Here is a 15,997-nt window from a genome sequence, read left to right as displayed (position 1 = left end):
CAAGCATACATTTTCGGTAACCTAAAACTGATGGAGTTGTTGGACAGGAGAATTAGCATCTTTTCAACAATTTTTCAGTCATATCAGTGATGGTTTATACTTGTAACAGTAAGAGCAAAGCGCAGCTTTATTAATCCCCTGCCACAAATGGGGGGATGGGGGTGGTTATAAGAATATAGGTAACATTTTGTGTCCGTTTTTTATCTTCTAAACCCCTTGAAGGATTTTCATGAAACTTGGGTCAAATGATCACCTCATCAAGATGATGTGCAGAACTTATGAGTCAGCTATGTTGGCTCAAGGTCAAGGTCACAACTCAATGTCAAAGGTTTGAGCCTTCCATTTTATGTCAGCTCTGTATCTCCTAAAGGCCTTGAAGGATTTTCATGAAACTTGGGTCAAATGATCACCTCATCAAGACAATTTGCAGAACTCATGAATCAGCCATTTTTGGCTCAAGGTCAAGGTCACAACTCAAGGTCAAAGGTTTGAGCCTTTCATTTTGTGTCCGCTCTGTATCTCCTAAACTCCTTGAAAGATTTTAGTATGACTTTGCTGTAGTATTCCCCTTATCAAGATGATATGCAGAACTCAAAACTCACCCATGCCAGCTCAAGGTCAAGGCCACAACTCAAATGGTTAATGCTTCCACCAAATACCATCAACCCTTTCACTATTCATAACAGCAGCGGGGGATTAGCTGTCTTTCAGACTACCTTGTATATATTGCTGCCTCACTGGAATATCATGCCGTAAACATGTGACATGATACCTGACCCAGTCACATTACACTGACACAGGGCTGACCTGTCCTAGAACTGTCCTAATGCTGAGCACCAAGCGAGGAAGCTACCAGTTGGCTAACGCTTAAAGGTGGTTAATCAGGTTTTGGTCAACTAATGGATTTGTGCAGAACTTAACTAGCTGATCATTTACACTTATCTGTGTTCAACGAGTTCTTAACACATGTAAGATTTGCATTTGAAGTACTTTTAAAAGGGAGGCATATTAGTTTTCAACTATCCGTCCGTTCGTTAGTTTGTTCGTTTGTCACAACGTTAACTTTTTGCATGAAGACACTTTACTCGCAAACCACTGCACCCAGGACCTTCAAACTTCACATGCTGATAGTACTTATTGAGTACACGACCCCTACTGACTTTGGCGTCACCAGGTCAAAGGTCAAGGTCACCAGGTCAAAAGTCAAGGCGCTGCGGGGGGCATTTGTCACCATTAGTGACAGCTCTTGTTCTATCCTGGCTGCCCAACAAAGATAGACTTGTTAGGGTATAAATTAAATAAACATATTTTGCCTCAAGAATAATATGAATATAAGCATATTTGTATTAAATCTGTCAAAGATTTGCATTGACAAGACATAGTACATATTTTGCCAAAATTAATTAGAAGTGCAAGTTTATAATATTATTATTACTTCCCTTTATCTATCTCGGTTGCGCTACCAAGATAGATTGAAAATAGATGAATTCTGAAGCTACACACCATTTTCAAAGTTGAAGTTTATTTTATGTAGTTAAAATATTGCAATATTTATCAAATGCAAATGTAAAACTAGAAATTATATTGAAATCAAAAGAAATAGACCCAGTTTTTAAATACTTCTGTTTCAAAAAAAGGGAGGTAATTAATAATTTTCATGAAAAGTATTCATTTTTAAGCTGTTTTGAGAAACTAATATTTTTACCATTTCTGTTAAAATCACTTGCAATTATCAATTTCCATTTGTACCACATGCCATCCAGTATGATTTCTGTACTGGATACTATGACTGTAAGGTATATTCTTTTTTTATTGGATGGGTCATAAATTGAGCAAATCACATGAAAAATTGATGATAAAAGTATTGACCAACAAAATTGTGCCATTGTTGGACTATAGTGAATGTTTGAATTATTTTATTCATTCTACTTGGCTTAGAAAATAAAAAAAGTTTATTAACATTGTTTAGTACAGTATTGTAAATATATATCAGGTTGTCCGATATGACTTTTTAGCAGAGTTCTCTAATAATATATTTCTTTGTTGTATAGAGCAAAGTTTAATAACCTAATATACTTCAACATTTTGAGCTATCATTGCCACCATACACATGAACCATATTTTTTCTACAAAGTAATTACAACAACTCCCATTACTACATCAATCAGTAGCCAACTCTCAGGTCCTTCAGACCTTTGATTATAGTTAGTTCAGACATTATTTCAAGAAATAGTTCAGAAACAGTGTAAATCTTTGCTGCTAAAATAGACCTAGCAAAACTGAAAAATGATGACTGTATTTTCGTTAAAGTAAGATATAGATTTTTCAGCTAGATTTGAAAAATATTGAGGCGCATACCAAAATATGATATACCACAGGATGAATGTATAAGTCAGTCTTTTAAATACTTTGAATATGAATATGAAGTTTTTCTTGTAAACAGTAAACTTCTAAATTAGGCATTTTGAATATAGTATTATTGCTTGCATAAAAACTTCATATGTTAATTGAGGTCTTAGAAATGTATGAACTGTTACTACATTTACTCTAGCAGACTTTTTTAAAGGATTAAGTGTTATGTTAGTAAAGATTCCGTAATCATGATTAATAAGATAAAATGCACACTATCTTTAAATTCAGAACCATCTTTTTTTGTTGTTGTAAGAATACATTGTTTTTAAACTTATCTAAAGACATGTTACATCACTACATGTTTGTTTGGTTCTGTCACTGTATCTCCTGTTGTTTTGGAAGGAATTCAGATCTGATAGAGAATTCACCTAGATACTGCAGCCAGGCTGATCTGGCAACCTTTTACACTTCTAACCTAACACATGGGTAATATATGTTTTAGACTGAGGGAGACTTCAACTCATTTGAACAGAAAAGAAAGTCTCAGAGCATCATATTCAGCTTGAAAAACTGAAAGATTTTAAGATGGAAAAGTGTGTGACGGTGTAGAAAAAACACTTAAAGTAGTCCACAACGTTTTCTCTAGTTGCTTTGCATGTAAATCTATATGCAAGCTTAAAACTTCAGATTCAAGGTTTACAAGTACATTTAGAATTTTGAATGTGTGCATCATGTAAATTGGGTGGATGTTTTCTTGACACGTTCTGTTATGAAATAATAAAGGTAAATCCTACACACACTGTACAAGAGTAATCTGTCAACCTGTCTTACATAACAGAAGCAGTAAGAAATTCAACAGTTGCAGCAACATCCTAAAAAAGCTTTGTGAAATAAAAGACATATGATATAAAAAAATGTTTAATGTCTTTCAGAGGTAAACAATGGATTTTCTTAAAATTTTGGACTTGTTTTGCTCAAGTCAGATACTACTGGTACGTCTGTCTGTATTTCTGATCTGTAACGATGACCGAAAGTTGTTTCTGCAAAAATCTGAAGAAGACTTGGGCATACAGCAGTCAAACTTTATGTAATGAATACCTACTTTTAAATTACAGTTGTAGTTGTTTTTTTTGTTCAGTAGGTCCAAGGTCAGGGTCACAATGACCTCCAGACTGAAAACAGTTTTGGAGCCATGACAAGAAAATGCTTAGGCCTATATGTTTCAACCTTCAGAGGGTGATTGCCTTAGGTCAGGAGATAATCTCAGTAATTGCCTGTTGTTTGCAAAGGACCTCTACTGTGATGGGGAAGGGGTGGTGAAAGTTCAAAGGTCAAGGGCACAGTTTTCTTGGGTTTGTAACATTGGTACAACTGGAGAATACTTCAGTCAAAATCTATAAAATGTGGTCATTAGATGACCCCTATTGTTTTAGGTTTTTGTCATAATGAACTTTAGTGAGCCTATTAATTTGCATTCAGCCTTTCATATTTCTAGGTAACACTTAGATCATTTAACTGGCTACCACCTACACATTTCTGTGATAATTTCCAGTTGTTATTAGATGTACCATGATATTTAAGTGTCATAAGAGCAATTGTTAAGGTCAGGTTGGTGTTTAGGCTTAAAATGGTTTCCCATCAAATATTGGAGCATGCTTGGACCTTCACACTTCTACTGTTTTGGAGGTCATAAAGTCAAAAGGGTAAGGTCAAGATATTTTTGAGACCAAAAATTATGTACCTGGCTAATGCCCATAAAATGCAATCATGGAGTGGAGGGATGGGTGTAAGCCTTTGTTACTTTGGAAACTTTGGGTATCCAAAGAACCCTGTAAGTTGGATATTTACAATGGTCAGATACTGTTAGTCTTTTGAGATGCTCTTTTCTATGACTTTTTCTGCTACATGTATGTCTAAGAAAATAAGAGAGAAAAAAAACAGAATAAAGCAGTCATTTAATGTTCTTGAAGATTCATTATTATGGATTTAGCATAGAGAGGTTTGCTTTATGTTTTCAGGCTATAGTTCGCAACCAAGAAGAATACCCTTGTACAATAGCTAGCCAACCTGATAATGCCAGTAGAAACATATGCCAGGAGGTTATATCATGTAAGTAATATGAAGAACTTGGTATAATACATTACAGTCAAGGCTGCCTAAGCCATACTGTTTTTAGAGCCTCCTTGTACTATGTGATGGAATTTCTAATTTGGCTCTTTTTAGCTCACCTGAACTTTGTTCATGGTGAGCTATTAGTATAGGTGGATGGTCCAGCATACTGCGTCCTGCAATTTTATTTAAATATCTTCTTCTCTGAAGCTACTAGTCAGTATTACACCAGACTTTGTCAGTAGCATCCTGGCATGGATCTCTATCAAGTTTGTTCAAATGGATCACCTTGGCCCATTTTAGAGGCCATGAGACCTAAAACTAGAAAATCATTTTAACCACTTCTTTTCATGAAATGCTTGATGGATCTTCATCAAACTTGGATTCTAGCAACATTATATAAGGTTCCCTCTCAAGTTTGTTCAAAAAGGGGCATTTGGCCTCTTTTAGGGGACACTGGAGCTAAAATTTGAAATACTTTTAAACAACTTCTCCGATTGAACCGTTAGATGAATCTTCATCTTTTAAGGGGCGATCAAGCTAAAAATAGAGATGCCTTTAAATGATTTTTTCTCATGAATTGCTTGATGGATCTTCATCAAACTTGATTTGTAGCATCATTATAAGGTCTTTTACCAGTTTATATAATTAGGTGCACTGGGCCCTTTTAGGTATTGCTAGAGTAAAAAATAGAAATAACTTTATATAGCTTCACATGAACTGCCTGATGAATCTTTATCAAACTTGGTCTGTGGCAGTATTATAAGGTTCTCTCTCAAGTTTGTTTAAATGGGGGCACTTGGCTCATTTTAGGGACCGTTAGAGCTTAAAGTAGAAATACCATAAAATGACTTCTTTGCATGAACTGCTTGATTGATCTTCATCAAACTTGGTCTGTAACATCATTTAAAGGTTTTATGCCAAATTTAATCAAATATGGGCACTTGGCCCCTTTAAGGTGTCACTGGAGCTAAAATAGAAATACCTTTTAACAACTTCTTCTGGTAATCACTGGATGGATCTTCATCAGACTTGGTCTGTAATGTCATTGTAGGTCCTTTTAGATTGTGATGCTTGGCCCCTTTTAGGGGCCGCTGGAGCAAAAATGGAAATACCTTTGAATGACTTTTTCTCATGAACTGCTTGATAGATCTTCATCAAACTTGGTGTTGGTGTAGGTTGTATTTGCAATGCCAGTAAATAAGGGTGAAGAATTCTCACAGGAATGTAAACTACTGCAGATATTTTGAAAGAATGCTATGTGAATGAAAATCAATGTTAAATTCTAAATAAGTCAATAAATATATGCATTTGTATACACTGTTAATTTATTTTGAAGGGATAACACATGTTTTTTTTGTGTTATAACATTTGAGGATTCCCAAGGGATTGTGCAGATGTTATAACATGAAATGAACATGCATAAAATGTGTAAAAAAAAAGGAAAATTAATACATTGTCTATCAATGTCATTGAATGTCCGTGAAATGTTAGTGTTGTTTGATCACATTGACTTCATTTCCTTTTGAATTATCTGTTATGGTGCTGCAAGCATATATTCTTTGCCATGGAATGCACATATATAAAAAGGCATGTTAACATCATGTGAGCATGAGAATTTCTCTGTTAACACATGTATACTATACTGTTAAAACACTCCCTGGAAATGACAAAAACAGCAGTTTTATGCTAGAATGTGTTTTGCAGACTTAATATCAAAAATGTTAACACACTCATTTCGCTTAAAAAGTAACCTCTTACAACTGTAATAAAACTGTTTTGAGTGGGTAAAAATAATTCTCAACTTTGCCTCAGACAGTTCATTTTATTGTTTGCATGAAATACTGTCTTCTAATGGTTGTATGAAAACACTAAGTAGGAGCGAAACTCATAGTTTTATCTTTTACATATGGATCTATCTTTGTTTTTAGCTCACCAGAGCACGAAATGCTCAGGGTGAGCTTTTGTTATTGCCCTGTGTCCATCGTCCATCGTCAGTCGTCTGTCGTCGTCAACAGTTTGACTGTTAACACTCTAGAGGTCACAATTTTGGCCCAATCTTTATGAAACTTGGTCAGAAAGTTACCCTTAATGAAATCTTGGATGATGTTGATATTGGGTCATTTGGGTCAAAAACTAGGTCACCAGGTCAAATCAAAGGAAAAGCTTGTTAACACTCTAGAGGTCACAATTCTGGCGCAATTTTATTGAAACTTGGTCAGACTGTTACTCTCAGTAACTCAAGGTCCATTTTGAATCTGGGTCATGTAGGATCAAAAACTAGGTCACCAGATCAAATCAAAGGAAAAGCTAGTTAACACTGTAGAGGCCACATTTATGACCATATCTTAATGAAACTTGTTTAGAATGTTAATCTTGATGATCTATAAGTCAAGTTCGAATCTGGATCAGGTAGGGTCAAAAACTAGGTCACTAGGTCAAATCAAAGGAAAAGCTTGTTAACACTCTAGAGGTCACAATTTTGGCCCAATCTTAATGAAACTTTGTCAGAAAGTTACCCTCAGTGATATCTTGGATGAATTTGATATTGGGTTATCCGGGGTCAAAAACTGGTCACCAGGTCAGATCATAGGAAAAGCCTGTTTACACTGTAGAGGCCACATTTATGATCGTATCTTCATGAAAATTGGTCGGAATGTTAATCTTCATGATCTCAAGGTCCAATTTGAATCTGGGTCATGTAGGATCAAAAACTAGGTCACCAGGTAAAATCAAAGGAAAAACTAGTTAACACTGTAGAGGCCACGTTTATGACCATATCTTAATGAAACTTGTTCAGAATGGTAATCTTGATGATCTATAGGTCGAGTTCGAGTCTTGGTCAGGTAGGGTCAAAAACTAGGTCACCAGGTCAAATCAAAGGAAAAGCTAGTTAACACTTTAGTGGCCACATTTATGACCATATCTTAATGAAACTTGGTCAGAATGTTAATCTTGATGATCTTTAGGTCAGTAGGTCAGGTGAGCGATACAGGGCCTTCATGCCCTCTTGTTGCAATGTAAAATTGGCTTGTTGACCTATTACTAGTCTTTCTTGATTCACTACCTGTTGTCTGCATGTAATTGACTTGATTTTCCATTATTCCAACCCTCCCCAATCCCCACCTGCAAGAAACTGAATAGCAAAAAAAAAAATCACTCCTGGGGTCACATGTGATCATTGGGTAACCCAGATTTTCTCTGTGACAGAAGATTCTGTCTTAATTCATTTGATCACCACCTCTTGACACATGTGGAGAAGTTATCAGTTTCTTGCAGGTGGGGATTGGGGAGGGTAGGAATAATGGAAAATCAAGTCAATTACTTATTCTGTACTGATCCTTGCAACAGAGTCAAACCTTAGTCATCTTTACCATACAAAATTCGAACCTACAACTTCTTGACATCTGCAAGGTTCATACCTGCAAACCTGTAACATCCTGTCCCCTGCAAAATTCAAACTCAAGACATTTCACTGCTGTAAGGTTCAGGTCTAGATTCTCTTGACCCCTGCAAGTTTCATACTTGCAGCCTGTTGAAAAAGTTGTTGACTGTAAGCTGTATTCCTTTATTTTTCAGATGATCATTCCTTAGTTACATTGAAAAAGATTCCACCTAAAGATGACAGTACCTATATTAATGCCAGTTATATAGAGGTAAGGTCTGAGCATGAGCAGTGGAGAATTTAAGCATACAATCTTTAATTTGATTCTGAAGGATCTACATTACTTTTTGTGGAGAGTCCATGTTCAAATGTTATATTGCAAAAAATGGTACAACTAAACAAAATAGTTTGTCATGCCCAAGACCCTCAGATTTTAAGAGATGAAATGTCTAGAATTTCATTTTGATGTGTTGAGTACACAGATCAATTAAAAGATGAAAAATTTTACAAATGTAGATGATTATGATGTTGTAGACTAGAGTGGTTCCAGGCCTGTGTTGTAGACTAAACTGGTTCCAAGCCTGTGTTGCATATTAGACTGTGGTTTCAAGCTTGTGTCACAGACAAGACTGTGGTTCCAAGCATGTGTCACAGACACGACTGTGGTTCCAAGCTTTCAGTTCAAGGTCATAAAATAGAGGATACGAATGGCATTTAAATTCCCGACTGGTTTTTTCACAAGAGTTGTGTTACAATTTGCAGCTGCTTTAGTAAAATTGAAAAAATATGACAAAAAATGACAGTGTGACTTCTTGCATTAACAAAGTTTGGGGGGTATATAGGAGTGAGCTTGCCAGTCGGTCGGTCTTTCTGTCAGTCCGTTGGTTTTCATGGTTTCCGGACAATAACTCATGAAAGGCTTGACAGATTTAAAGAATTTTTAGTACACAGGTGTAACATAATAAAATACAGGTCAAGTACGACTTTGGCTACAAACCACCATTTTTTGACGTAGTTACGTCCCCTTTCCAACTTAAAATTTGCCAAACTCATGGTTTCTAGACCATAAGTCATGAAGGGCTTGACAGATTTAAATGATTTTTGGTACACAGGACTGGTGTAAAATCAGAATATACAGGTCAAGTTCGACTTTGGCTACAAACCACCATTTTTTTTTTGACATAGTTATGGCCCCTTTCCAACTTAAAATTTACCAAACTCATGGTTTTTGGACAATAACTCATAAAAGGCTTGACAGATTTAAATAATTTTTGGTACAAAGGTGTAACATCATAAAATACAGGTCAAATTTGACTTTGGCTACATACCACCAATTTTTTGACAGAGTTATGGCCCCTTTCTAACTTAAAATTTACCAAACTCATAGTTTCCAGACAGTAACTCATGAAAGACTTGACAGATTTAAAGAATGTTTAGTACACAGGTGTAACATAATAAAATACAGGTCAAGTATGACTTTGGCTATAAACCACCATTTTTTAGCTCGACTATTCAAAGAATAGTCTAGCTATTCTACTCACCCTGGCGTCGGCGTCGGCGTCACACCTTGGTTAAGTTTTTGCATGCAAGTACATACAGCCATCAATTAAAGGCATATAGCTTTGAAACTTATTTTTTCTTTTTCTAGGTCAATAACCAACCTCTCTGGGACAAGTCCCATAACTCTGACATGTATTTTGAGCAAATTATGCCCCCTTTTGGACTTAGAAAATTTTGGTTAAAGTTTTACATGCAAGTTACTATCTCCAAAACTAGTGCAGATATTGATTTGAAACTTCACATGTGTCTTCGGGGTTATAAAACTAGTTGATAGCAGCAAGTCCCATAACTCTGACTCATTTTGGCCAAATTATGCCCCCTTTTGGACTTAGAAAATTCTGGTTAAAGTTTTGCATGCAAGTACATACAGCTATTTCTAAAAGGCATATAGATTTGAAACTTATTTTTTCTTTTTCTAGATCAATTACCAACCTCACTGGGTCAAGACCCATAACTCTGACATGTATTTTTAGCAAATTATGCCCCCTTTTAGACTTAGAAAATTTTGGTTAAAGTTTTACATGCAAGTTATTATCTCCAAAACTAATGCAGATATTGATTTGAAACTTCACATGTGTCTTCGGGGTTATAAAACTAGTTGATAGCAGCAAGTCCCATAACTCTGACCTTCATTTTGGCCAAATTATGCCCCCTTTTGGACTTAGAAAATTCTGGTTAAAGTTTTGCGTGCAAGTACATACAGCTATTTCTAAAAGGCATATAGATTTGAAACTTATTTTTTCTTTTTCTAGATCAATTACCAACCTCGGTGGGTCAAGTTCCATAACTCTGACATGTTTTTTGAGCAAATTATGCCCCCTTTTAGACTTAGAAAATTTTGGTTAAAGTTTTACATGCAAGTTATTATCTCCAAAACTAATGCAGATATTGATTTGAAACTTCACATGTGTCTTCGGGGTTATAAAACTAGTTGATAGCAGCAAGTCCCATAACTCTGACCTTCATTTTGGCCAAATTATGCCCCCTTTTGGACTTAGTAAATTCTGGTTGAAGTTTTGCGTGCAAGTACATACAGCTATTACTAAAAGGCATATAGATTTGAAACTTATTTTTTCTTTTTCTAGGTCAATTACTAACCTCACTGGATCAAGTTCTATAACTCTGGCATGTATTTTGGGCAAATTATGCCCCCTTTTGGACTTTGAAAATTCTGGTTAAAGTTTTACATGCGAGTTTCTATCTCCAAAACTAATGCAGATATTGAATTGAAACTTCGCATGTGCCTTAGGGGTTATAAAACTAGTTGATAGCAGCAAGTCCCATAACTGATATGCATTTTGGTCAAATTATTCCCCCTTTTGAACTTAAAACTCTTTTGATATTTAACCTTTTTAGGTAATATTTTCCTACCTCTGGGACAATATTTCGAATAGTCGAGCTTGGCTGTCTTACGGACAGCTCTTGTTGACCTAGTTATGTCCCCATTCCAACTTAAAATTTGCCAAACTCATGGTTTCTAGACAATAAGTCATGAAGGGCTTGATAGATTTAAATGATTTTTGGTACACAGGACTGGTGTAACATCATCAAATACAGGTCAAGTTCAACTTTGGCTACAAACCACCATTTTTAGCTCACCTGTCACAAAGTGACAAGGTGAGCTTTTGTGATCGCGCAGCGTCCGTCGTCCGTGCGTAAACTTTTGCTTGTGACCACTCTAGAGGTCACATTTTTCATCGGATCTTTATGAAAATTGGTCAGAATGTTCACCTTGATGATATCTAGGTCAAGTTCGAAACTGGGTCACGTGCGTCAAAAAACTAGGTCAGTAGGTCTAAAAATAGAAAAACCTTGTGACCTCTCTAGAGGCCATATATTTCACAAGATCTTCATGAAAATTGGTCAGAATGTCACCTTGATGATATCTAGGTCAAGTTCGAACTGGTTACGTGCCATCAAAACAGGTCATAGTTAAATATAGAAAACAACCTTGTGACCAATCTATAGGTCACATTTTTCATGGGTTCCTTTAATTGAAAATTGGTCAAAGTTCACACTTGCATGTTATTAGTCCAAACTATGCGAAATGGATGTGAACTTCACATTGGTCTGGGTTATAAAACTAGAAGCAAATCCATTGTGACCTTCATATGGCCAAATTTCCCATTGACTTCATGAAATTGGTGAAGTTTATCTTGATAATACAGTCAATTCTAAAGGTTACGATTTGAAAATATCTCATAGGTCAAATACTAACACCTGGATAAACCACTTTGGAGTCATTTTCAAATGGGCCTTTATTGAAAATTGGTAAAAGTAATGAGTTTCATCCTTGAGATATTGAATTGAAACTGGGTCAGTGCCATCAAAAACTAGTTGTCAGTAGAGTCCAAATAATATGAAAATCCCTTTGACTCTCTATAAACCATATTTTTCCCATGGGACATGTATGAATAGTGAGTTGTGTTGAATGACACCTTGTGATAGTTATGTCCAGTTTTAAATTTGCCACTCATTTAGAATAAGTCATGAGGTCAAGATTAAATGATTGGTCACGTGCGGTACACAAAACTAGGTCAGTTCATTGGCTAAAAATAGCTAAAAAACTCTTTGTGACCCTCCTCGTGTGCCTAAATTTTGCTTACACAGATCCATTTCATGAATGAAATTGGTCAGAATGTTCACCTTGATGATATCTAGGTCAAGTTCGAAACTGGTTCACGTGCGGTCAAAAACTAGGTCAGTAGGTCTAAAAATAGAAAAACCTTGTGACCTCTCTAGAGGCCATATATTTCACAAGATCTTCATGAAAATTGGTCAGAATGTTCACCTTGATGATATCTAGGTCAAGTTCGAAACTGGGTTAGTGCGTCAAAAACTAGGTCAGTAGGTCAAATAATAGAAAAACCTTGTGACCCTCTATAGGCCATATATTTCAATGGTCTTCATGAAAATTGGTCAGAATGTTCACCTTGATGATATCTAGGTCAAGTTCGAAACTGGGTTCAGTCCCTCAAAACTAGGTCAGTAGGTCAAATAATAGAAAAACCTTGTGACCACTCTAAGGTCCATATTTTCATAGGTCTTTATGAAAATTGGTCAGAATGTTCATCCTTGATGATATCTAGGTCAAGTTCGAAACTGGGTCATGTGCCGTTAAAAACTAGCTCAGTAGGTCAAATAATAGAAAAACCTTGTGACCACTTTAGAGGTCGCATTTTTCATGGGGTCTTTATGAAAATTGGTCAGAATGTTCACCTTGATGATATCTAGGTCAAGTTCGAAACTGGGTCACGTGCCATCAAAAACTAGGTCAGTAGGTCAAATAATAGAAAAACCTTGTGACCTCTCTAAAGGCCATATTTTTCATGGGATCTGTATGAAAGTTTGTCTGAATGTTCACCTTGATGATATCTAGGTCAAGTTTGAAACTGGGTCACGTGCCCTCTAAAAGTAGGTCAGTAGGTCAAATAATGAAAAACCCTTGTGACCTCTCTAGAGGCCATATTTTTCATGGGATATGTATGAAAGTTGGTCTGACTGTTCACCTTGATGATATATAGGTCAAGTTTGAAACTGGGTCAGCTGCGGTCAAAAACTAGGTCAGTAGGTCTAAAATTAGAAAAATCTTTTGACTTCTCTAGAGGCCATATTTTTCAATAGATCTTTGTGAAAATTGGTCTGAATGTTCACCTTGATGGTATCTAGGTCAGTTTCGAAACTGGGTCAAATGCGGTCAAAAACTAGGCCAGTAGGTATCAAAATAGAAAAACCTTGTGACCTCTCTAGAGGCCATATTTTTCATGAGATCTTCATGAAAATTAGTGAGAATGTTCACCTTGATGATATCTAGGTCAAGTTCAAAACAGGGTCAGGTACCTTTGAAAACTAGGTCAATAGGTCAAATAATAGAAAAATCTTGTGACCTCTCTAGAGGCCATATTTTTCAATGGATCTTCATGAAAATTGGTCAGAATTTTTATCTTGATGATATCTAGATCAGATTCAAAACTGGGTCACATGAGCTCAAAAACTAGGTCACTATATCAAATAATAGAAAAAAAACGATGTCATACTCAAAACTGGGTCATGTGGGAACAGTTGAGCAATTCAGGACCATCATGGTCCTCTTGTTTTACATAGTTATGGCCCCTTTCCAACTTAAAATTTACTAAACTCATGGTTTTTAGACAGTAACTCATAAAAGGCTTGACAGATTTAAATAATTTTTGGTACAAAGGTGTAACATCATAAAATACAGGTCAAATTTGACTTTGGCTACATACCAATAATTTTTTGACAAAGTTATGGCCCCTTTCCAACTTAAAATTTACCAAACTCATGGTTTCCGGACAATAACTCATGAAAGGCTTGACAGATTTAAATAATTTTTGGTACACAGGTGTAACATTATAAAATACAGGTCAAGTTCAACTTTGGCTACATACCACCAATTTTTAGCCCACCATCATCAGATGGTGGGCTATTCAAATCACTCTGCATCTGTGGTCCATCATCCGTCCATCCGTCCGTTAACAGTTTCTCATTATCATATCTCCTCAGAAACTACTGGGGGGATTTTTACCAAACTTTGTCAGAATGATGTATTGATACCCTATTTGTGTCCCCCTCAAAATAAGACTGGTTCAACAATTTTTGATTGAGATATGGCCCTTTGTTTATTTTTTATAATTAACAGATTTATATAGGGAAAAACTCTGAAAATCTTCTTGTTCAAAACCACAGGGCCTAGGGCTTTGATATATCAGTATGTAGCATCTTCTAGTGGTCCTCTACCAAGATTGTCCCACTTATTTCCCTAGGATCAAATTTGGCCCCGCACCAGGGGACACAAGGTTTATATAGACTAATACAGGGAAAAACTGAAAATCTTCTTATCCAAAACCACATTGCCTTGGGCTTTGATATTTTGTATGTGACATCATCTAGTGGTCCTCTATTAACATCGCTCAAATTATTTCCCAAAGGTCAAATATGGCCCCACCCTGGGGTTCCCATGGTTTACATAGACTTATATAGGGAAAGACTTTGAAAATCTTCTTGTCCAAAACCACAAAGCCTATGGGTTTGATATTTGTAATGTAGCATCATCTAGTGGTTCTTTACCAAGTTTGTTCAACTTATCCCCCTAGGGTCAAATATGGCCCTGCCTGGGGGTCACATGGTTTACATAGACTTATATAGAGAAAAACTTCAAAAAATTTCTTGTCCATGAACTACAACTTTCAAATTTTGACCACATGTTTAGGTTTTGAGTGGCTAGATGAACCTTGGCATGAGTTAACCTTGATCTTGACCTAGTGACTTACTTTCACATTTCTCAAGCTACAGCCTTAAATTTTGGACCATATGCATAGTTTTGTGTGCCAAAATTAACTTTGTCCTTGATCTTGACCTAGTGACCTACTTTCACATTTCTCAAGCTACAGCCATAAATTTTGGACCACATGCATAGATTTGTGTACCGAAATAAACTTTGACCTTGACATTGACCTAGTGACTTAACTTTCACAGTTTTGAAGGTACAGGCTTCAGATTTGGACCACATGCATAGTTTTTTGTTGTAAAATGAAATTTGACCTTGATTTTGACCTAGTGACCTACTTCACATTTCTCAAGCTATAGCCTTAAATTTTGGACCATGTGCATAGTTTTGTTTACCAAAATGAACTTTGACCTTGATCGTGACCTAGTTACCTACTTTTACATTTCTCTAGTTACAGCCTTCAAATTTGGACCACATGCATAGATTTGTGTACCGAAATAAACTTTGACCTTGACATTGACCTAGTGACTTACTTTCACAGTTTTGAAGGTACAGGCCTCAGATTTGGACCACATGCATAGTTTTTTGTTGCAAAACGAAATTTGACCTTGATTTTGACCTAGTGACCTACTTCACATTTCTCAAGCTACAGCCTTCAAATTTGGATCACATGTGTACTTTTGTGTGCTGAAATAAAATTTGACCTTGAGATTGATTTAGTGACCTACTTTCGCATTTTTCAAGCTACAGGATTCAGATTTGAAGCACGTGCATAGTTTTGTGTACCGAAATGAACTTTGACATTGAAATTTATATAGTGACCTACTTTCACAATTCTCAAGCTACAGCTTTCAAATTTGGACCACATGCACAGTTTTGTGTACCGAAATAACTTTGACCTTGAGCTAGTCTTGAAATTTGGACATTCAAAGATGGCTCAATGGTGGGTGCCAAGATCACTCTGTGATCTCTTGTTTGATGTAGCTGTGGCCTCTTTCCAACTTAAAATTTGTCATATTTCTGTGACAGGGCCCTATTGTGGGGGTATAATCCGTCACTTGTGACAGTTCTAGTTTTATACAAGCTTGGAATATAACCAGAAGTCATTCTGATATGAAGAAAAGAAATTGTGTACTTTTTTGTGTGAATTATAGCAATCATCACATGCCATTCTGATTAAGCTAAAGAAAAGCAAAAGAACATTGAGGACTATAATTGTAATGGAGAAAACAGAATTGCCAGAAGCAGACAGGTTTTTCTAAGAAAGTTAACGTAATTAGTGAGATAGAATTTCTATCACAAGTCATGCAATTTTGTCCGTAGGCAGATTGTGGAAATAATAT

General features: G+C 36.1%; 1 protein-coding gene across 7 annotated transcripts in view; it reads left to right on the top strand.

The window, feature by feature from the left end:
- LOC123525078 (receptor-type tyrosine-protein phosphatase mu-like) overlaps window positions 1-15,997 on the top strand; it is a 217,894-nt gene that overhangs the window by 127,738 nt on the left and 74,159 nt on the right. For all 7 annotated transcript variants that reach the window (XM_045303811.2, XM_053538195.1, XM_045303816.2 and 4 more), the window contains 2 exons: window positions 4,371-4,461; window positions 8,041-8,117. In XM_045303811.2, the coding sequence (XP_045159746.1) occupies window positions 4,371-4,461; window positions 8,041-8,117 (168 nt within the window). The remainder of the gene's footprint in view (window positions 1-4,370; window positions 4,462-8,040; window positions 8,118-15,997) is intronic.

The sequence above is a fragment of the Mercenaria mercenaria genome, chromosome 3 (assembly GCF_021730395.1).
Source record: "Mercenaria mercenaria strain notata chromosome 3, MADL_Memer_1, whole genome shotgun sequence".
Classification (NCBI taxonomy): Eukaryota; Metazoa; Mollusca; class Bivalvia; order Venerida; family Veneridae; genus Mercenaria; species Mercenaria mercenaria.
The sequence above is the reverse complement of the archived record's forward strand: the minus strand, read 5'-3'. Positions and strand labels throughout refer to the sequence as shown.